The following is a 23,242-nucleotide window of genomic DNA, read 5'->3' as shown; positions in this document are numbered from 1 at the left end:
GTTCCATACGTGTAAAATGTTCATTTTATCGCTAAAAGCCCTTTTAATGACTGGTTAAAATGTGACTAAATTTATGTAAATGAACTTCAGGATGCATTGTAATTCACCGTAAGATTATATCACTAACTTACGACGACTTTTGTTTCTTATTTTAGAAGCTACTGCTAAAGACCAGCTGTTCCGTTACCTTCCCTTGGCATTGTGGGAAAATGAGGTTGTTTTGATTAAAGGAACATTCAAGAACACGAACGTTGTCGCCCCTCTATCGTTCAAAGTGTTTTCCTACATTGTGTTTGTCCTGCTTCTTCCCAACATACCGTTTAAAATCATAAACAGGTTAAAATGTTTTCTCCCTTTATAGGCCTTATTGTCGCTGTAGTTATTTGAAGTTAATTTTGCCTTATGGTTAAAGTTATTCTATATGCACTAAATAAATTATAAAAAGTAATGGTTTAATTGTACTGTCAACCAGTTTATAGTTTCAGTGCACATGAAAAACTTTATAATAAAATAGGGCAGCACAGCGGTGTGGTGGTTAGCACTGCTGCAAGAAGGTTCTGGGTTTGAACCCATCATTTTCTTCTTGAGCATCTGTGGGTTCTCCAGCTTCCTCCCACAGTCCAGAGACATGCACTTGGGTGAATTCTAAATTTCCAGTGAAAGGTTGCCTGTCTCTCTGTGTTACCCCTGTGACAGACTGTCCAGGGTTTACCTCATTTCTCCCCCATGGCAACTGGGATAGGCTCCAGCGCCCCCCAGTGACCCTGAATTGGATAAGCAGAAGAAAATGGATAGGTAGATCATAAAATAACAAACAACTGGATTTCACACTTTTTTTTAATTCAACTCCCATCATTCATTTCTCACTGTTATACAGCTATTATTGCAATTACATTGCACTAAACTGAGTTTGTGCAGTAAACCACTTCAGAATCAAAGCCTTGTTTTTCAAAAACTCATTGAAGCACATACCATCAGCTCACCACTATGAGCATGGGCTCTGTTACTGTAAGTAAAGATGACTTATAAGCTGTTACCTTAAACACATTAATCATTTTAACCGAGCTTCAGGACTAACAGAAAAAGCAGATGTAATCTTGATTTAAAATTACTGGAAAGTTTCAGTATCACATCAAAGCTAGCTTTATTAGAGCTGGTAAAACACTGGTTTGGTCTAACAGAGAAGAAACATCAGCAGGACTTCACATGTGTGCGTGTTGATCGCTTGTGCATTCTGGATAAGTGATGTGGAGCTGGGGTCAGTTGACAGCTGTGGTGCATGTAGCATGATGATGATGATGATGATGAGTGTGTGTGTGTGTGTGTGTGTGTGTGTGTGTGTGTGTGTGTGTGTGTGTGTGTGTGTGTGTGTGTGTGTGTGTGTAGGAGGTGTTAGGGGTTCAGTTGACTACAGCAGATGAGCACATCTTGTTGATCCCACATGCATTGGAGCCCCTGTAGAGGTTGTAGTAACCCTGTGTGAAGGAGAAAAAAACAAATTAACACTCACTCCCTCACAGCTGTACATGAACAGAACTCATTTTTTCATTATGCTATGAAACAACAGTCAGCTTTGTAAAGCCTAGTGCACGGATCAGCACTTCTATTATGAAAACGGTGCTTTATGTCGGTGATCCTCAGTCGTGTAGTTGGTTTCAAATGAAAGATTTTTAGAATGATAAGTGTTCTGAAAGGTCGTGCTGTCTCACCTGCTCTCCATAATCCTCCCCCCAGCTGTTTTTGATGGCCCAGAAGGGAATACCTTTACCTGAGAACACAGGGGGGAAACATTGTTGACAAACGAGGCAAAAAGATGTGTCTGTGCTTTCCAGAAACTGGGCAAATATTTAAGACTAAAAAAATGGGATAAAAAAAAAAATAATAATTACGTTCTCCGTATCCCACCAACAGCACAGCGTGGTCGATCATCCAGGGGTTGCAGAAAATCTTCAGAGGGTGAGATATACCCTTCCTGTAAAACTGGAGGGAATGAAATGATATTCAAGATAATGTATGAATAACATGTATCTTACGATTATTATCTTTATTATCGTTTATGTCCAGTTTAGATAGAGGTATGGAGGTGATTGGAGTGCATAATAACAACAGCAGCAATATAAACAAGCGTAAGAATAAGAATTGCTATTATTTGGGCAGGAAATATGTCACTCCTGATATGATACAGTAACAATACACTGCCCATGATACTATACACATGCAAGAAAATGATCTACATACGACTTTGCTGTTTGATAAGCACCACCACCAAGTACTGACTCTGATAAGTCAAACTGGTGGGGGTTAGGAATGTTTTAATAAATCAGTAACATATAAACCAACATTACACAAGGAGGCAACGTGACATATTCTATTGATATTTTTATTCCACTCCTAGTTGACACCTCCACTGAGGAGCTGATGTTCGTTTCATTCTGGTAAAACTTTGTAGGCTTGTAGAGTGGGGTCACATTAATGACCTATTAAAATTTAGCTTTCATCTACCAAAGTCTTCAAGTTCAATATAAAGATTTACTGGTAAAAAAAACAAACAAACAAACAAAAAATGACCAAAAGCCTTATAACATAGAAACTATGACTCTTACAAGTGCAGTGTGTATTGTCAACATATAGAAAATACTATATAAAGACTTAAAATATGATGTCACATTTGACTTCTGACCTTTTTGTCAAGGTCAACAGACTGATCTGAAGGTCAAAGTGATATTAATGGTCTATAGCGGGATTTAAAACTCAGTTTCTGACTGCCATTGTTAATAATGACAATGTATTTTTATACTCTTATATAAGACAATAGAATGATAAATGGGGATTCTAACTATCACAGTATGTTTGCATCTAAATATCACATCACATTTGACCTCTGACCTCACTTTTACATTTCCATCTTGATTTCAAGCTGACCCCAAAACATCTTTAAAGAGAGGATTGTTAGAGACTGAGCTGTTTAGTTAGTCACAAATATACTTCAGTAATATTGAATAATAAGCTCAAGTTATTCGTGTCCAGTTGTTTACAAATCAGTACTTATTATCTATCACATACTCACTGATACCCTTCTCTGATTTTGACTACACTATAAACTTCTTCAAGTACCTCTAAAAAACAAAGAAAACAAAAAGAATTCATCCTCTTAAAAATAAACACTGCGCAACGACTGAGTTGCTTTGCTTCTTGTTGTTTTGAGGAGTGATTTAACTTCTTAAAAAAACCTCCTACCTGCATTGCAAAAGCATTCAGAGCAACAGAGACTGGCCCATTCTCAGCCAGCCAAGCAGCAATCTCTGAGAAGGAAAAAATACAAAAATAAATCAAAATGAGTCAATTCAACAACCCTTAGTTTCAAACAGACACACTACAGTTAGAATAAGATAAAAATCATGGACATGTCCATGCAGTTAAACCACTGTTGTCTGTGTACTCACCCTTCTCCTCTTTGGGCAGCTCCACGGAGCTGTTGATGTAGGCGGCCACCTTCCCGGTGGTGAAGTCACACCTCTGCTTGTGCCCGGTGTAGGAGTAGTCACTTTCAGTCTCCAGACCCCCTTAACCACACGAGGGGCAAAGATTATAAGAAAGCACTTTAAGGAAAAGTCTGCTTGTGTTATCAGTAAAAACATCTCTCTGCTTTTACTTATTGCTAAACACAGAATAAAATCTTAGTTCTACCCAGCTTCTCAATAGCTTCATAAGCATTTGATGGAAGCCCGCCTCTGCACGCCTGGTCCAGCCCGTCACAGTCAACCAGCTCTGTGAAGAACAAATCAGTACTCAAGCATGTAAAGACTTTATGCTGGATTTGAAAACCCCTGATTAATTTTATCATCTGTGCTACTTTTCTGTGTCACCTTGTTCGGAAAGTGACAGCAACGTTCCATTTTTCAGGAACCACTGGCCTTCAATGTTGCCTATGACAGAAAATGCCCAGCAAGATCCACACATTCCCTGCAGGAGAAAAAAAAACACCCTGATCAGCATAAAGTGGGCACAGTGTACAATTTAATCGCTACTAACAAGCTCTTTAGGGTGACCGCCCCATAATGAACTCTGTTTGTTGGCACCTGGTTCTTAACAGGACTGACAGCTCCATGATCCCTCCAATCCCAGCTGTCAGGCGAGGGGCCTTTGGCGGGAGTAGCTGGTTTCATTGGTTGATGGAGAGTCCATTGACTCAGCAGTGGGTTTAAGTACGTAGAGCGAAACTCCTCCTCTGGAGAAAAGCAGAAGGATATTTCACTTTGTTTTCTTAAGCTGAAGCAACACGTGGAAAGCAGAAGAGACGTTCTCTCATCAGAAACTGTGGACGTGCATTCACAGTTATGTACCGGTGAGGTCGCTGAACTTGGTGACTCCATACTCAGCTGAACCTTGATCCAAAGCCTGGAGCTTCTCAGCAGTCTTCAGGTTCTCGTGGAAGATGCGCAAACGGCGGTCCACTTCTGCAAGGTCAAGGGTCAAAAGCACATATTCATAAAAGATTCTGCTTAAAAGCCTTTCATTTTTTTCATTTTCAGTTGAATTTAATTTTGTTTCTAAAGTGCGAACAAGAGAAGAGACATATCAGATGTTTAACCTGAGACATTAAATATTTCACTTTGAATTTGATGGCACCAATATGTGTCAAAAAAGTTGGGACAGAATAAAAAAATAAAGACTGGAAAAGTAATTGGTACTAAAAGAAAACAGTTGGCGATACATTTTGCAAGATGCAAGTAATTGGGTTAACTGGGAACAGGTGAGTAACATGACTGGGTATAAAAAGAGCATCTTAGAGAGACGGAGGTTCACCAATCAGCAAAAAACTACATCTACAAATTGTGGAAAAATTTCAGAATGTTCCCTGACAAAAAAATGTGAAGACTGTGAATATCTGATGATCTATGGGACAGGATATCAAACGATTTAAAGAATCTGGAGAAATCTCTGAGCACAAAGGACAAGACCAAAAATAACATTGGATGCCTGTGATTTTTAGTCCTGAGGCAGCACTGCACTAAAAACAGACATGATGATTCTATCATGGAAATCACTGCGCGGGCTCAGGCTCACTTCCTGCAATCACTGTCTGTGAACACAGTCCACTGTGCCAGCTGCAAATGCAGGCTAAAGCGCTATCATGAAAAAAGAATGTGAACATTATGAAAACATGTTCAAAAACCTGCAGCTCTGACAGGAATGTGACACAATGTCCATACGTGGTATGAATGAGATTCAGTCACTCACCATCCTGACTGCTGTAGACTTTATTGTACTTAGTCATGAACTCTTTAAACCGGCCCAGCAGCTCCACCGACTCCTAATGCAAACACACACACAGAATCAACGACAGAAAGCCTCGATCTCAAATCTAAATCGATTAGAACAGTTTAAACAAACAAGCAGACAGGCAGATAAAACCACAGGCCTGTAGCTGTAGAGCCTGACATTAATTTTACCTCCAGAGGCTGGCTGGTGGATGGATCCTCTACCTTGTTGCTCTCTTCTACTTCAAATTCAACTGATAAGAGAAATGAAACACAGGAAGACATGGGAAGTGTGAGAGTATTTAACACTTAAATCAGTCAGTCAAACTGTCATGCAGGTTGCTGCAAATCACAGTTTTCACAGACGATTTTCAAGCTGATAAATATGACAGAAAGAAACAACAAAAATACAAAAAACAACATAAAATCAACATATTTGCAACATCAAATGCAAATATGTCAATTTCTCCTTTGTTCAACCTTCCACCTCATTTATCTCTTTGTAAAACAAGCGTGTAAAAAAAACAATCTCATGGCCTGACTGGCTGATGTGGGTTGCTAGGAAAGTTCACTGACAATCAGTAGAAATAAATGCATTTTGAAAGGAGTTTTCTCTATATGTGGTCAGAAATATCATGATTAAGTTATTATCATAGAACAGAAATGCTGAACTCTTTTATTGTGTTTTTTGGGGGTAAAAAAGGTCTAAAAAATACTTGTTGATGTGTTTTTGGATGATAAGATAATCAGTGTATTTTTTCACAGAACTGTAAGAGAAGACCAAGTGAGCCACAACTATGGTGTTCAGCTATAAATGTCTACCATATGACTTCCATAATGGGTGGTTGTGAATCTTAAATGTTGGATGATGAGTCTGTTTGGCTGCTGACTGACCTTTGGGCTGGCACTTCTGTTTGAGCAAGGTTGACGCCCCCTGCCAAGGGATGTCCCACACCTCGAAGACGCAGACTTCTGTCTGAGACATAAAAACAAAAATAAATTAGAGGAAAAGCGATAACAGTTGTTATGTGTAGGTTTGGGTCTCTTGTAAAAAGCCCCATTTATAGATTTACTTATAACTTAGATATTTTTAGTTGGGAAGAAAACAGGAACAAAGAAAAAAAAAGAGTCAATACTGTAAATGAATGCAAGCGTGAATGAGGCATAAGAGAGATCACTCCAAGTCAAGGTTGAGTCACAAGATCAAAACCAGCAAAACTGCTTTGACACAATAAAAAAATCAATACACAGCTGGACACACACACACACACACACACACACACACACACAGCTTTTTTTCTCTTAAATACAAACTCATATCACACATTCTCTCTGCTTCTTAATTTTTATCACAAGAGCTATCTCTCTCTCTCTCTCTCTCACACTCACACACACACACACACCCTACCTTGAGTTGATTTAACTCGGGATAGAAGTCACATGTCCTGAGCATGGTGGACTTCTTACATTGAGTGTTACTGAGCTCCACTGTTAAAGTGTAACGGATCCCTTTAACCAGCTGGAATACAGATGAACACACAAACATTCGGACATCTTTAATTTAAAGACACAAACTCTTGGTATAAATAAAGATTTTTATTTAGACGTGGTATAAAATATAATGCGTGTTATTGTTTTATGGATGCTCGTTATGCTCCAAACAAGCCACACTGCAGAGACATTGTTAATTTAAACTCAAGGACATAACTTCCGGCTGCAATAAACCGCGCATAAAATCTTATCTTGAACGCTTGAGAATAAAAATAGGTAAAATACAAAAATAAATACCGTTCTCTAAGTTGAAAACTCTTGAAATTTTTAAATAAATAGGAATACATGTTTGTTTGTTTTTTGTTTAAGCATAATCCCTTGCTGACCAGCGCAGCAAAGACGTTTACGCTATTATTTTGAAGGTACGTCGCCCCCTTTTTCCGGCCTGTGTTTAGCTAAAATGACGACCCTCCAGCAGCGCCCTTGTTTACAAAAAAACCGAGCATACACAACGCTTATTACAATGAGATAAATCGACAAACAACAAATACTTTAACCGTTCTTTGCAAGTCCACTAGAAGACCAAAATATGTTGAATAAATATTATAAAATCAGAAGGAAAGCCACCAATAATAATTATACCTGTTTGTTGGCAGAGATGACCCGGCTGACTCTGCGGAGATGCATCGCATTGGAGACCCGGTTGTATTGCTCCTCTGCAAAGGCCAGAGCCTTCTTAAGACCCGGGTCGGACTGGTGGACCCGGATAGAAGAGCCGGGGGGCCCTAAGAGAGGCCGGTCGAGGTCCTCACCGAGTCCGACAACCGAGCCCAGCAAAACGGCCAGGGACAGCCACTGGATTAGCGGGCAACAGCGCAATATGACCACCATGTTGGCCCCGTGTGTTGTCACCGACTGAAAGGACCGATGTCCAGTCTGCGCTCACTTAAATAACAGCCGTGTTTGTTTTCTTCACACAAAAATCGATTTTCAGTTAAGCAGCGATTATACAAGAGGCTATTACCAAACAAATCTGAGAGGCTGTAGGCGGAGACTGAGCTTTTATGGGGGGCGTGTTCATGATAATTCCCATATTTATTATTCCGGCAGGGCTGTCGCTGATCGGTCTGTAGGCGGCAGTTGTCTTTCAGGCTTTCTGAAGCTGTGGTTTGGATATTTGGCTGATATTCGCTCACTTCAGACCAGTCGTTGTGCCTGATCATTTTCAGATTATATTGTTTTTCGTTTGTTTGTTTGTTAAGGTACCTGGCACTGACCTATGAATCATTCGAGCATTCAAGAGATGAAACAGGGTGGTGCCTGCACTTCACAGACAACTTAGCAAAGAACCAAACAGCTATTAGTGGAGGTTCTGTCACCGTTTGGTGCTGCATTTCAGCCAGTGGTGTTTCAAGCTCTTTAGAGTTGTACAAACTCTGGTTTTGCCTTATATACTGTATTTACACATATGTTTGCACATGTTTCAATAAATGGCTACACTTTTCTCCCTAAACTGCTGACTATAAACACAGTAAAAAAGAAAAGAGGGGCGACTAAAGACGTTCAGCTCATCATTGGAATAAATAAATAGATTCATTAAAATAAAATGGTAACATTACATACTAACTACGTTTCCTGCAAATTAAAATTTATCAGATTTCGCCACTAGAGGTAGACAAAACACTATAACATTTTACCAGCGTTTCCTTTAGGGGACGTCTTTAGTGCTCCTTTATTTTTTTCTGCTGCTCTTTTATTATGAAAGTATCGCACCTGACACTCCGATAAAGATGAACACACAGTTATAGATTACATGAAATCATGAAAGTAATTGAAGGGTTGGGTACAAAGACTCCCAGTTTATACACTAATGTAGAATTTAGAAACGAGTATTATTTATATAAATTTACTTTTGTAGAGATGGCGCTTTTATTCTAGGGGATTCTAACAACGGACCGGAAGTGGTGTCGTGCCGACTGAAGCCATTATCTGTGCTAGCGCTATTTAACCACAAAGCTAACATTTTAAAGTCGTGTACTTAAGCGGTCTGAAAAGGCTGTACTATAATCTAACTAGCTCCTTAAAGCTACCCAGTTTCCAGTTTACCCACCGCATGACAGAGGTGCAGTCGTGAAAGTAATGACTAATTTATATTTAGGGGTCAGGTTGTATTTTTAGCATTAGCCTCTGAAGGTCTGACTGGCAGACATGGAGACTCGGGGAATTGAAGACATGTTTGACTTTCGTCGGTAAGTCAGCTAACTGCTAAGTAGTGTAAACTGCTCGGTTAACCTTCACTTAGCGCTAATTAGCGCAATAAGCGTTGAAGAAATACACAGAGGTTATAGCGTCGACGACGTTTATTATCGGGCAGCTAACCAGTATAGTAGAAGATGTATTAAATAATCTGGAAAACATGCAGCTAGATAGCCGATACTGGCAACGTTATAGTAAACAAGTCATGGATAGCGTTTGACATGAAACCTTGTCCAGTGCTAATTTTAATAAGCACGCCGATCAGTTTCAGCATGAAATGCGTGAACTAGCTAATCTTAGATGTCTGTTGGTTTCATGTACTCACTTCTTGCCTTGTGACAACCAAGAGTGAAGTTTTTTAAGAGACTTTAATTTTTTGATCTAGACACAAAAGTCAGAGATTATATCTGAGCGCGTGTAAAGTGGAGAAAATAACTGACAGCAAAAGTAGCTGTCGTTGTGTACTTCAATACTAAAGTGTTTTTGACTTGAATAGAGGGCGGACATGAGGCCTGTAGACAGTGGTAATGACGACTAGAGCGTTTATAATGAGGTTTCGAAATGTTCTCTAGCGCTTGACTGCAGAGGGAATCGAGTAGTGACACGTGTAATATTGGTAAAAACGCTGAAACAAAAGCAGCTCTAACTCTGCAATTGGTTTTAATAACGTGTGTACAGTACTGTGCCTCGAGCCACCTTTCATAGCGTCAGACTTGATTGAATTTTTTTTTAAGTGGTCTTGAGCATCGGTTCTCCAGGATTTCTGAAGGTCTTTCAACGTTATTCTTTAGACACTTGCTGCCTTTTCACTCATTTTCAGTCCAGTCCTTGTAACGGACCACTTAACACTGATCTATGATTCATTCAGGCATGAAAACAGTGTTGTGTCTACACATAGCAGACAGCTTGGCAAATAACTAATGTTAAATTACTTTGTTATCAGCAGTTTGTCACAAAAACATAAAGATAAAAGTTTGACAGACGTAATATAATACTTTTGTCACAACAAGGTGATTCCCAAAGTGCTATTTGCTGAAAATTTGGCATATTGCATTAACATATTGCAGCACACTATAGTGTGCAGTGTCCAGTTAATTTGTTTTTAGGAAACTGGATAAGGGGAGGACAAAAGAATCGGCAGTGCTTTAAAAATTATCAACAGCAGATGAGCCAGTAAAAGTCATGTCACTGGACCTGAAAGATGCATCTGGCCCTGCAGTTGACCCAAACAACAAAAAGCACCTAATGCAAGGGATGATGTTGTATCTTTACATAACAGAAAACTTGGTAACAAAAACAAGTAATTTTACATTGTATCTTTTGGCACTTTTTTACTTGCAGTCTATAAAAGAAAAAAACCTATAAAATGTTCCCATTTCTTTACTTGAATCTGTGAAAAATGTCAAAAATAACAGTTTGGCAGATGTCGAATAATATGTTTTCTAGAAAAAGGTGATTCTCCTCAAATTTTCATGCAGAGATCTGCTAGCATGAAAATATGAGGAAACTGGACAAGAGGGGGACAGATGAAGTGGCTGGCTTAAAAAATTATCTACGGCAAGTGTCTGAAAGTCATGTCCTTGAGAAACAGGAAACAGTCCTTAAGAAACAGGGGAAAAAAAAATCTGCCATAGACCTGACAGGACCTGAGAGATACATCTGCCTAGAGCAGGGCGATATGGCCAAAAATATTTATCACGATATATATTTGAAAATTTGCGATAACGATATAACTGACGATATAATTGATGCGAGACAAAATACAACTCCACAACATTACTAGCGCAAAAAGACAACCTTCCATTTATTTTCACTTAAACAAGAAGCTGGTTTTTATGTACATTAAAGCTTTAAAAATGTAACAGTGTAAATGCAAATTCCTTGCTTAAAGTTTAACCAACAGGCATTTCCACTAGAAATGGGCTGACATATCCTGAGCATAACCATGTATAATATCCACTGAAGTTAAAAAGAGGTGCTTTGCAACATTAAACTGCAGTGTGCAGTACGTATTTTTCGGACCATAAGGTGCACAGGATTATAAGGCACATTAAGCGAAACAAAGCAGTCAGATAAATCAAACTTTATTAAACTCATTCTTCTTGCTTCCTGCACTTCTGTACCATTGATTCATTAATGTTGAATTCTCTGGCAGCTGCTCTATTCCCATGTTGTTGCAGTATATGAATGACTAACCTCGTATTGTGGATGGATTATCTCAGTTGTTCTCCTGACTGAAGTTTGGTCCGTTTACAACATCCTGCCATGCGATTGCATTTGTCTCTAACTATCAGGAACCTTAACGTTAACTTTTATAAGTGGAAAAGTGTTAGTGTTCGTCCTCCAGCTTCACTGTTTATGTTATGCTAACATAGCTGTGTCGCTAGCGATCAGGTAGCACATCATTATATACCAGCTAGCCCAACTTCAGTAACCCTACAAACGTCACTGCTGTTTAGTTTCCTGTCTTCATTTATGTTGGACGTGATAGCAGAGCTGTACGTTTGAATTTTTTCAGAAATCTCTCAGTCAGAACATGGTATATCATGCTTAGGTAACTAGCGAAACTAGCGAGCTAACTTCCGCTAGTTTCCTGCTAACTTCTAACTCCGTTAAATGTAATAAATTTTGTTTTCATGGATGCCTGGAAGTTAAACTTCATAGTTACACCTGGTAAAGCAGCAATGCTGATCGTTTTATTAAAGATGTAAAGAACTGAGACAGTTTTTAACTCTCAGTGATGCTGCAGTGTTCGTTTGACCTGAAGCTTACGGAGTTTAGGACCCAGATTACTCCCAGATTTAAGAGCATCTTAGTCCGACAAATACGACAATAACGACGGCCGCTTGCATGTTCTGCAAAAAAATGTGCTTTGTCGTGTATCTGACGGACAAACACCAAACCAGTTCCACATCACTGAAGTTGCACCATTTTTACAAACCAATTCTGGTTCATCTGTTTCACTCAACAATCGGCCATGTGCGTATGAAAACAAAGGCACTGCGCGATATATCATTTTCCTATCGTTGCCTAACATTATACCGGTATTACCGTGAACGGTATAATATGGCCCAGCCCTACATCTGCCCCTTTAGTTAATCCAGCTACTGTTCACTGAAGACTCGTTGGAGATGGTCTCAGTCTAAGGGTCGCTGTCAAGAAGCCCTTCTTAAGGAAGGGAAAAGAGGAGAAAAGGATGAAGTATGAAAATTACACAAGATCAGTGGAGGACAGCGGGATGATGGAGTAATGAATCCACGTTTTTGGTTCAACTCCTCTTTAGTATGAACAGGAAAGAATTACAACAGTGAGTGTCTGCAGCCACATGCGAAACACAGTAAAAACATACCTGAATAGAAAAGCACAAATTGGAATACCATCAAGTAGAGCTGGGCGATATAAGATTTTTTCATATCACAATATGTTTTTTTCATTTCAGGCGATAACGATATCTATCACGATATAAGCCAAATAACTATATTTGTAAGATTTAAATGTGCCGTTGCTCACAAGTAAAATGTGAAATAATCAGCAGCTTGTTTTGATTTAAATATTTATTTCCCATAATAAGTTCAACAGAGTAGATGTACTTAAGGAACATGAGACTTTTTCAGATAAATAAAGGCAAATATTGCAAACTACACAAAAGGCAGCCGCTAAAGCGTTTAAGTTTCAAAATAGAACAAACAAAACAGACTACTAAATTATCAATTCCACTTAGAAACAAAATATTAATTCTAAAAATAAATCTTAGTTTGTTTTACAGAAGAACAGACAAAATTGACTAACTTTTGTCAATATCAAATAAACTAAAAGGAAATTCTCAATCTCTCCTTGTTGTATAGCTTAGCTTTTCAAACAGTTTTAACAGTTACTTTAGTCTGACAAAAGCCGAATGACGAATTAGCGCTTCCAGTCAGAGATTGAGCATGCACCGCTTTATTGTATTTCCAGACTTGCTTTCGGCACAATTTAACGTGCGCGCTACTCTGTTTTTTTTTTTTTTGTCAGACTTGAAATAACCGAAATACCTTCACACTACGGAACTTCTATGGCTCTTCCGTTCGACAATCACTCCGGCATTGGAACCATCATCTGTTTTCTCTTCGGTAACCTTCGGTCACGCTCTCGGTTGATTTTTCTCTAGTCGGCACACTCATTTCCTCCATTACCCGGGCGGCACCGCTGCTTCCCAAACAAATACACATGTGCGGCTTGGCACTTGTTCTGTACGTAACAAGTCATGTGACGTGACGCTGCGGCTGTGATTGGTTCGGCTCTGCGCTACTTAATTTGGATTGGCTGTTTTTTTTTTTTGTTGTTTTTTTTTTAAGAGGACAAGAGCGGTGAGGTCTAGACAAAAACATACTTTTATTCACAGGATATATGACAGATTTTTGTATCACTAATTGTACAATTACAGCATACAATATTATTGTCACTGCTACATTTCTGTAATGCGAACCAGAAATTATTTCCACTACTAATTAATTACCATTGAGCTCAAAGGTCATATTAATAAACGGTTAACGAATGTGTATTTATGAAGACGATTTGTGAGACTGGTAAACTTACCTTTGTTCGTAAGATGGTCTTGTGTTCTACACGGTGCATTTCAAGGTCCTGTACCCATCCATCGGTAAACTGTACCTGGGCTTGTTGCAGTGACCTGAAGTTACTAAAAACTTCATGAGTGTATGCACTCACTCCAAGAACCATATAATTATAAATCTGAGCGTGGTGAAAGTTGGGCAGCACACTGACGTCTTTTGTCCACTCTGTGTGCTCGGGTCTAACCCTTTCACTCCTTTGATATTTTTTTTCCTCGTACCTTTTCTTTGCCTTTTCGTCGAGTCTGTCTTTGTACGGTCCGGCATTGTTCTCCTTCGTTTTGTACATTCCTATTTTGTGGAACAAAGAAAAACCGAGAAGGTATTGGAACCGGAGAATGAACGTTTTGCGACGCTGCAAATGCGTGCATTTGATGCGGCGCTTGGATTGTTTTGCCACGAGTTCCCGGCATGCAGTGCGCGAAAGTCACGTGGTCTGTTTAATTTTTCTATCGAGAAAAAGTTTATTTCGCAATACATATCGTTATCGTTCTATCGCCCAGCTCTACCATCAAGCATGAATTTGCCTCCACAGACCCCGGACCTCAACACTATTCTAGAAGTGATGGATCATCTTGACAGAGAGAAGAGCTTTGAATGTCATCCTAGAAGATTGGAAAGCAATAGGAAAGCTTGGAATTGTACAAACTCTGTTTTTGATTTACGTACTGGATTTCAGTGTGTGTTTGAACATGTTGCAATAAATACCTGCACCTATAACTAGGGATGGGTATCGAAAACCGGTTCTTGTTGAGAACCTTGGAATTGTTTGCCATTTTTGCCAATGATTCCCTTATCGATTCCAGTTGCCCCTAATGACGTCACTACGTTGCGGAGCGTCATTTACCTGGCAGGAAACACGGCGGCTCAAACGCTCAAAAGTTTGGTTATACTTTACGAGAACGGATGACAACAGGGCAACTTGCAATACTTGCAAAGTAGATATTTCATTTAAGGGAGGAAACACTACAAATATGCAAAAGCATTTGCTCACAAAACACACGATAACCTTAAATGAATGTCGTGTTTTTAATTCCATTCCGGACTCGTGAATCTCAACCCAGCAGCAGCGGTAACGTTTGCACATCCTCTCCTGTTAATGCGGCAGGTAAATAATCAACTAACAGTGCATATTATGTTAGCAGAGTCTGGCTCAGATGCTGGCAGTTCTCGCTGCAGTCTATCGGTAGCGTCTCCTTTCAGGCCAGGATAGACGAATGTCACCAAGCAGTGACTAAGTTTGTGGTAAAAGGTTTGCACCCATTTGCCACAGCAGGTGCCCAAGATTTTCGGTAAGTGTTTAATTGTAGGCAGGGACATTACTGGATATTCTTGTGTAATTGCTACAGAATAATTTATGTTATACTTTGTTATTGCTACAGAAGAATATTTATTTTATTATTTTACATTTACAATTTTTTTTTTTTTTTTTTTCCCCTGGGGACCCTGTGACACCCCATTGAAGAGCCGTAGGCTGGATCTCTTAAAATCTTACTGTTGGGTTTGTAAGGCCATGTTACTCCTAAATTTCTATCTTGTTCAAAGAGAAGATATAAAACAAAGTTCTAAGCTATTCGACCTTAGTGTTCTCCTTTTTTAAAAAGAATCTATAAAGAATCGAATCGTTAAACAGAATCGAAAATGGAATCGGAATCGTGAAAATCTTATCAATACCCATCCCTACCTATAACCATTTCGTATCAAAACATAAACAGATTATGGATGGCTCTTTTTCACAGTATTGTATCATTGGATCTCATTGCGTAGTTGAATAACAATAGAGTGAAATGGTTAAACTCTGATGTGAGTTCATGCTATGGCTCAGTGCACATTTATCCAGTAATAAAAGGAAGAAGATCAGTAGGTTGTGAAAGATGCTGTCATTCAAATCACAGAACGGTATTTTTGAGGCTGATGGTGAGGTGTATATTTTGAAATTGGGAAATAAAAAAGGGCTAAAAATGTGTTGGTTCATTTGAAATATAATCAGCACAGGATAAAGCAATCTTGCTACAGCTCCCCTGGAAATCACTTAAATTCTCTAATTTACATTTAGATTTGTTTTTCTTTTGTGTTTTCTATTCCAAATGTCATTTTTTTTGATTCTGCTCTGTTTTTGTGCAGGTTTCCCAAAGATGCTGTCGTTCTTCTGCTGTTGCTGATTTACTTTCCAGTCGGCATTTCTTTAATGTTCATACGTATTTTTATTGGTGTTCATGTGTTCCTGGTCAGCTGTGCACTTCCAGAGAGTTTTATAAGAAGGCAAGTGTTGAAAAAGTGTTCCAATACCACATTTTACTGTCAGCGGTAACCAAATCTGTAGCTGAGTCGTCTTGTGTGTCACTTGTAATCATGTTTGTGTGTGTGTGTGACAATAATGACTGAGGTGAAATTGTAGTATAAGGGATAACAATAGCAGTTAATGCTAACACACATGGCATCTGTGCCATTAAAATAACTGTAATTTTTTTGTCAGAGTTTATTCACTTTAACCACAGTAAATACTACTGAGGCCAGTGGAAGGTAATTGTACTTTGCACACTGTAATTTTAGTTTGAAGAAAGGTGGTGACAGCATGATTAAAGAACCAAAGCATGTACATGCCCTGGAGGTTATAAGAGCAGTTAAGAAAAAAGATATTTGTACGTATTGCACATTGTGGTAAATTATACACGCAGTGTTACACTATTGAGGACTATCCTGTTGCCAAATATGTTAAAATGCTGACATCATGTTTTTTTTGTTTGTTTGTTTTTTTCTTTGCTTCTAGATTTGTTGTGAGGGTTATGTGCTCGGTGCTGGGGATGCATGTGAGACAGAAAAATCCCCGCTCCAGAGACAAAAACACCAAGCTGTACATATGCAATCATGTGACAGAGTTCGACCACAACATTATCAACCTCCTGACCCCCTGCAGCACAGTGAGTGCTTGGCTTAAACGTTTTTCCTGACTCAACCGTGTCATGCAGCATATTTTACACATTCAGGGATTCAGTGTAATATATCAGTGTGCTGATTGCATCAGTGCCCTCCTATTAACAAATCTATGGTGACATCATTGCATTACATGGCTTGGACATAAATACAATTTGACACTACATGCAGTCCTGTGAAGAAGAAAGTTTTCAGTTGTCTGCATTCCATTATAACTTTTGTAGGAATTAAGCTGGTAATTAGCAGTCAGGTAACTTTAATCAAATGCACTTGATGCGCTGTGTGAGCACCTCTATAAAAGCAGAGGTGTTTGGCAGTTTGCTGGTCTGGAGCATTCAGATGTGTCTTTCTAGGAGTGGACGTCCCAGCAAATTCACCCCATGCTCAGTCTCTCTGACCACTGCATGGTCAATGAGTCGACCGTGAACTCCTCTGTATACCAAAGTATTCTAGAGTCAAATGTGAGGCCATCTGTCTGACAGCTAAAGCTTGGTCCAAATTTGGTTATGCAACAGGACAATGATCCCAGGCACAGGAACAAATCTCTAACAGATATACTGAAAAATTCAGTTTTCAAGGTGTTGCAATGCACCTTAATCACAGTGAAATGCTGTGACAGGACCCTGAGAGAGCTGTGCGTGGAGGCAAGATTGTGCTGGTGCATTAACACATGTTATAATATACCTGATCTATTCTCAAGGTCTGTCAGTTGAAAAAAGAAGATCCTGTGTACTTTAATGTATTTTAAATATAGTAAATATGTGGTGAATTTGACCCGTCTCTTTCTGCCTATCAGCCCCAGTTAGATGGCTCCACAGGCTTTGTGTGCTGGGCCAGAGGCTTCATGGAAATCCATGCAGGCTCCGGAGCCATAGGAGAGTCTCTGCAGAGTTACTGCTCTGCTGAAGGCACCACACCTTTGCTCCTGTTTCCTGAAGAAGACACCACAAATGGCCGCGCCGGTCTTCTCAAATTCAGGTGACGTTTGTACACATGTTACTGTACAGTAATAAACAAGAACTATCCGATAACACAGCAAGTGTTTGCAATTCATCAGCACCCTGGGACGGTTTTGGCCTCTTACCCATATACCCAGTGATTTAATGCAGCCAGCGACAAATTATCATCCCTCTTTCATGGCACATTGAGATAGAGATGAATTACTTTGGCGGTTGAGTCTCCCCCACTAATTTCCCTCTAGAGTTGTAGGGAAATTAGTGCAAGGAAGTGAAAACAGCTGCTAAATTGATTCATTTCTATAGTTAATTCGAGTAAGACTGAAACAAGTGTACTGTATCCTCAGTGGAGATGCACATGAAAACCAGAGAAGCTGGGAGTTGCACTTTATAATGAGGTTGTGATTATTGCCATGCTTTTCTTTACAGTCTCTGATACTCTTCTTTTACTGGAACCTAACGCAGACTCTCTTAGGCTGCGCCTCCTTTGAGCCATGTCAGAATCACCTGTTCACTATGTTGCTGATGCTAACTACCAAAGGCATTGTCCTTTAAATGCTTAGCTGACTAATTGCACATATCCCGAATGTCTTTAACAATAAAATCAATTGTTATTGGCTCACAGCACAAAGCCAACCAGCTACTATATTAAATATCTATATTTGTTTTTTCTCTCAGCTCCTGGCCTTTCTCACTGACTGAATCCATCCAACCTGTGGCCTTACGGGTGACCAGACCATTGATCTCTTTGGTAAAGTCATTTGAAATCACATTTAGAATGAAAGTGACATTTAAAAGAGCTGATGAAATGATGTGACTGCACACCAAAGTAATCTAACAACACGATTACCTCCTGTCTGTGCACAGAGCACACCGGAGTCCAGCTGGCTGACGGAGCTCTTATGGACATTTTTTGTTCCATGGACAGTGTATCATGTAAGGTACTAAATAATTTGTGTCATTATTTCTATCTTTTTCTGCAGCCACATTTTTCACAATGTAGGTCTCATTTCTTTTACCCTAACCTGGTTTTGTGGAGATTGTTATGTAAAATCCAAAAAACACAAAAAACTGTGAATTTTTGGCACAAACTACCCTCCTCAGGCTCATGCTCCTGCCAGGACTTCTGATTAATGAATGTGCATTTCAAAATCATATTGCTTTCATGAGCAAGTTTTTTGTTTGTTTTGTTGTTGTTGTTTTTTTGTTTTGGTTTTTTTGGTCTGAGTTTTTGAAAAGACCTTCTATTGATTCTTAGTATTTCTGTTGCTCTAATTGTTCAGATTGTCTTCTTAGCATTGCTTTTTTGTGTTTCATTTCCATCCCAGTTGGCTCCCAACAGTATCCAGACAAGATGGCGAGTCGACACAGGAGTTTGCCAACAAAGTCCAGGAGGTAAGAACAGCGTGTGCCACTTGGATGCACATGAGTTATATTTGTAATTGTAAAAACAAATATGCGTGTGTGTGTGATATGTGTAAGAGTTATGAAGCCTTGCACCTGTACACAGATCTCTTTGTTGTGTTGCAAAACCTCGTGCATAGCAGATGTGAGTTCCCACTTTCTGCTTGTGTGTTTTTGTTTAGCTGCTAGCTGCTGAGCTTGGCTTGGTCGCCACCAAAATCACTAAAGCTGATAAAGCAGAGCACATCAAAAGGACAAGACGTATTGTTCCACAAACAACCACAAGTAAGTCGGTCACATGATTCAACATCAACTCTGTCCATGTGGGAGATTCAGCTGATCGGAGTTTTTAAATGTAGGTGTAACACCTGGTTCTATTGGGCTTGGATTCATGAGTTTGGGCACAGATGACCGCAGGATTGCTAAGATGGCTCAGCAGGTGAAGGACGTGTTGCCCCATGTTCCACTGAATGTCATCACAAAGGATTTAGGTACACTTACATTTGGCTACCACATCTATTTTCTTGGAATACACTTTTATGTTCATTCTGCACCTGAGCTCTTCTGTCACACTTTCACTTTGTAAGAAGTCCTTTAGAAAGAATGATAGATTCACTTGCCATGCACTAACAGTTGTTCTTTTTATTGTGTATAGCAAAAACCAATTGTGTTGACACCACCATTACAAATCTGCTGGAGAACAAGGAGGAAACATCAATGGAAGCAGCGGGGATCTCGACTTTTGGCCCTTCCAAGATCAGCTCCTATTCTTCTGGTCCTGCTCCCACCTTAAAGGTTTGATAAGGCCCATTTCCTAGAATTTAACCAGACAATTGGAAGTTATAGAGCACATCTGATTAATTTACGGGTCAATATCATTGACTGATATAAGCTATTTGGTGATCTGTTGCTATCTGCATTTGTAATAGTCATAAACAACATTTTTAAAAAGTAAAGAAAGAACAGGAGAAACAGCCTTCAGTGATGTTATGAATGTTGAAATTGCAAAGTTTGCCCACCAGAGGGCGCTCTGCAACTTCCCTGTTGGCACACCACAAACACAACAACCAGCTTGTAAAGTCAGGAAGACTGTAAATGGGTAACTAAGGAACTACATCTAACAAATGTTAATCTGTTTGTGTTTGATGCATCTAAAAGAAAAACATGATAAGAGGACAACCTGTCAAATTTTAAATCATTCAATTATTGGTACCAGGCAAAAAAGTCATGTATTTGTCAGGCTCTAATAAGTTGGGTAAAAAATTATTATTTATGAAGTGATACCGAAAAGGTCCATAAAAGGCACAAGCTGTCCAGAGGTGTACGAGAAGATGATCTTGATCTTTTGATCTCATAAGCTCCATATCAGTGTCTTTTTATCACACTATTTACCTTACATTTTAGCTGCACTGCATGATAATAATCACTAAGATATTATTTATAGTAAAGGAGCCCAATATGCAGTCGGTCCGTCACATGCTGTCAAAATCAGTGAGATGTGAAGCGGCCGTCTCCTTATTTTTTAAGACTGCACATCCCAGACCCTCAGATACATCCGTACAATATAATGAGCCCTAGTGTCTTCTGTTAGTTTTGGCTTATCTGTGTAGATGAATGTTAATAAGAATATCTGTTTTTTGCAGTTTTTTTTTTTTTTTTTTTTTTAAATTCCATTTTGTTTTTATTCATAGCCTGCTGCCAAAGCTTTTGGGAAATCACCAACCGACAGACATTTGTCTCTCCAAGAAAGAAAAGAAGCGCTGTATAACTTTGCACGAAGGTGAGTTTTTCTAGTAACTATTATCTTTACTGCTTTAAGCAAGTGTTTCTGGACTTTGTAATAATACCCCATGACAGTTCAGTTCATCTTAATAAGAGACCTGAGAGAGCAGCCAAAGCTGTTTGGTTGTTCGTTGTTCAGAGCTGAGAAGTTATGCAACATTCATTTGATTTGAGATTTTCTTGCTTTGGGTTGAGTGTGTTGTTCATTTCTGATTCTTCACAGTATTCGAGCAACACCAAGCACAGATCGTATGCAAAACAGAAAGTGTCTTTACAAATTTAAATCCCACAACTTTGTTTTGACAAACAACATCCACATCTCTAAACTCAATTTTGGAGAACAAATTGTCAACAAATGGTACCTGGCAAAACCTACGGCGGAAAGACACTGATGAACACGGTGAAGCATTAGCATAATTTTATTTATAGTCTAATAAAAGCCAGAGGGATGACTCCAAATGAATGCTAACTTTGTTGTGAGTCTTCTGGATTTTCTCATGAGTGCAGCTGTGTCCAAACACATCTGCTATACAAACTTTGTGTTGTGGTAATAGGTTAGTATTTTGTTAAAGGTTGTTGTGCTGCCCCCGCGTGGCTGAAAATACATCAGTGCATTTTTTTAAATAAAGGTAATAAAGCTGGAAATCGTAAGAGAAGAAATCTTATGTGAGCATTGGTGTCAATTGTAGCACTAAAAGTTTTGGTAACTATGTAAGCAATGACTGAGTATGTCAGTGCCATTACCTTTTTTTTTTTTTTTTTTTTTTTTTTTTTTTTTTATAGATGTGAAGAGGTTGCTGTCCTTTTTTTAAAAATTTTTTTACTTGTGAGACTGAGGTTTTAGCTTGCTCTGAGCTCGGACGTGCGTGTCCAGTGATTTTATTTATTTATTGCTTGAGCCAATTTAATGTAAGTTTGCTTGGCAAACATGATCTCTGGATGGTGGTGCATGAGATGAGCTCTCTTGTTTGTCGTATTACCAGAGTATTTGAATTTATTTAAATATAGATATTTGATGCGCCTGATGAACATGCAAAATATCAAGATAATAAAATACTGTCGTGGTGCTGAATCAATTTTTTTTTTTTTTTTTTTTCTCCCTTCACGCCACTATTACCTAAAAGTCAAAATAATTTGGCATGAGCGTAGTCTTAGACCCTAATAAGAGCACAACTGTACAATCACAGTGAGTCTGGACGTGTCAGAGTTGCATCTGTAGTTGTGTTTATTAAACTTTTATGATGCTAAATAAAAGCTGTATTTAATCTTTTCCTTTTCCCTTCTTCCAGACGCTACATTGAAAAGCATGGATTGGAGCAGGAAGACGGTCACTGAACAGTTTGGGTCAAGCAATTATGGAAAGAAGCATATTCACGTTGCATAGCTGTCTGATTTGAATGGTGATTTTATATTTCCCCAAACAGTTCTGTTGACAAAAAGGATTTTGTTCTTACGTATTCAGGACATGTATAAGTTCATGGAATGGTGATTATGCATGTGTTCAGTTTTTCATTCTGGCTGATACATAATTTTGATAACAGTTTGTATTACAATCCACTGACTGTGAATCATCTATTTATTTTTATAATGTCCAGAGTTGTTGATGGAAATAAACCTCTGCTTGACCTTGCTTTAATGAAATGATTTCACATCCATGTGTTGTCAAGAGTTTGGTATGTGATTAAGAGGCCCCAGGTTTTGGCAAGTAAAGTGAAATTTGACTTCCAGTTGCATGACATTTGTATTTTAATAGTTTTATGTTTTTTCTATTCTCCAAATATATGTCAACCAAATCCTGCCATAAGAGGGAGCCAGAACATAGTGAACCTCGGCAGTCCTATAGACACAGCAGGAATCTAGAAACTAGTGGATGGTGTATTTTAATTAATGTGAACATTTCACACATTTAACTGATGAACACACACAGTTACAACTCCATCAGAAATTTAAAAGTCAGATGAGTTGTAATAGGTTGAAAACAAACATCCATAAACTGAGACTAAACTGTGTGCCATGAAGACCAGCTGGAACAGTCACTGTGGGATTTGATAACTGAAAAGGCAGAAAAACCACTGACCTATGAATCATTCATACATAACAAGGCACCTAACTCAAGGAATGAACCAGTGTTTTGTCTACACAGGTGGCAAAAAACAATACTTAGATCTTTAGGCACTTTGTTACTAGCAGCCTTTTACAAAGTAACATTTGTTTCAGTTTCTTTAGTTGAAGCTACTGAAAAATAAATAGCACCGTTTGAAAGACAGCGTGGTATTTTTAAAATCATTTGCATAAACCTATCTCCATAAACTGGAGAAGTGGGGAATAAAAGAAGGGGCAGGCCTAAAAACATATCAACAGCGCAGATGAACAGTATCTGAAAGTTACACATTCAAGAAACATCTCAGTGGAAGGGCGTCTATCAAGAACCTTTCTTAAAGCAAGGGAAACAGGGAGAAAATACTGAGGTACGCAAGAACCTGACTGAAACTTATACATATCTTATGGACCGTGTGGCTGTCTATTATTATTAGGTGATAATTAAGGA

At 38.8% G+C, this 23,242-nt stretch overlaps 2 protein-coding genes across 4 annotated transcripts; one reads left to right on the top strand and one right to left on the bottom strand.

Annotated features, from left to right (window-relative positions):
* Window positions 1-840: 840 nt before the first annotated feature.
* On the bottom strand, window positions 841-7,800 carry ctsf (cathepsin F). Of its 2 annotated transcripts, XM_040015706.1 has the most exons (15): window positions 7,395-7,800; window positions 6,670-6,780; window positions 6,156-6,237; window positions 5,454-5,515; window positions 5,242-5,314; window positions 4,344-4,457; window positions 4,080-4,228; window positions 3,867-3,963; window positions 3,688-3,768; window positions 3,444-3,563; window positions 3,238-3,302; window positions 1,890-1,980; window positions 1,710-1,768; window positions 1,352-1,475; window positions 841-1,308 (listed from the first exon to the last, which is right to left on the bottom strand). In XM_040015706.1, exons 1-14 carry the CDS (start codon window positions 7,641-7,643, stop codon window positions 1,401-1,403), a joined length of 1,428 nt encoding a protein of 475 aa, XP_039871640.1. In that variant the 5' UTR covers window positions 7,644-7,800; the 3' UTR covers window positions 841-1,308; window positions 1,352-1,400. The 2 variants fall into 2 exon arrangements, with proteins under 2 accessions (XP_039871640.1, XP_039871639.1); XM_040015705.1 differs by having other exon boundaries at window positions 841-1,475.
* A 908-nt stretch (window positions 7,801-8,708) lies between these two features.
* Window positions 8,709-22,335, top strand: aup1 (AUP1 lipid droplet regulating VLDL assembly factor). Of its 2 annotated transcripts, none has more exons than XM_040015707.1 (12): window positions 8,709-9,001; window positions 15,743-15,880; window positions 16,389-16,539; window positions 17,349-17,530; window positions 18,187-18,259; window positions 18,376-18,449; window positions 18,837-18,903; window positions 19,095-19,197; window positions 19,272-19,403; window positions 19,568-19,707; window positions 20,604-20,692; window positions 21,984-22,335. In XM_040015707.1, the coding sequence occupies exons 1-12, from the start codon at window positions 8,961-8,963 to the stop codon at window positions 22,027-22,029; spliced, it is 1,236 nt and encodes a 411-aa protein (XP_039871641.1). In that variant the 5' UTR covers window positions 8,709-8,960; the 3' UTR covers window positions 22,030-22,335. The 2 variants fall into 2 exon arrangements, with proteins under 2 accessions (XP_039871641.1, XP_039871642.1); XM_040015708.1 differs by lacking the exon at window positions 8,709-9,001 and adding an exon at window positions 12,008-12,315.
* The last annotated feature ends 907 nt before the right edge of the window (window positions 22,336-23,242 follow it).

Source organism: Simochromis diagramma, unplaced genomic scaffold (genome assembly GCF_900408965.1).
Source record: "Simochromis diagramma unplaced genomic scaffold, fSimDia1.1 OVJJ01000685.1, whole genome shotgun sequence".
Taxonomy (NCBI): domain Eukaryota; kingdom Metazoa; phylum Chordata; class Actinopteri; order Cichliformes; family Cichlidae; genus Simochromis; species Simochromis diagramma.
Note: the sequence above shows the minus strand (reverse complement) of the source record. Positions and strands in the feature narration are given on the sequence as shown.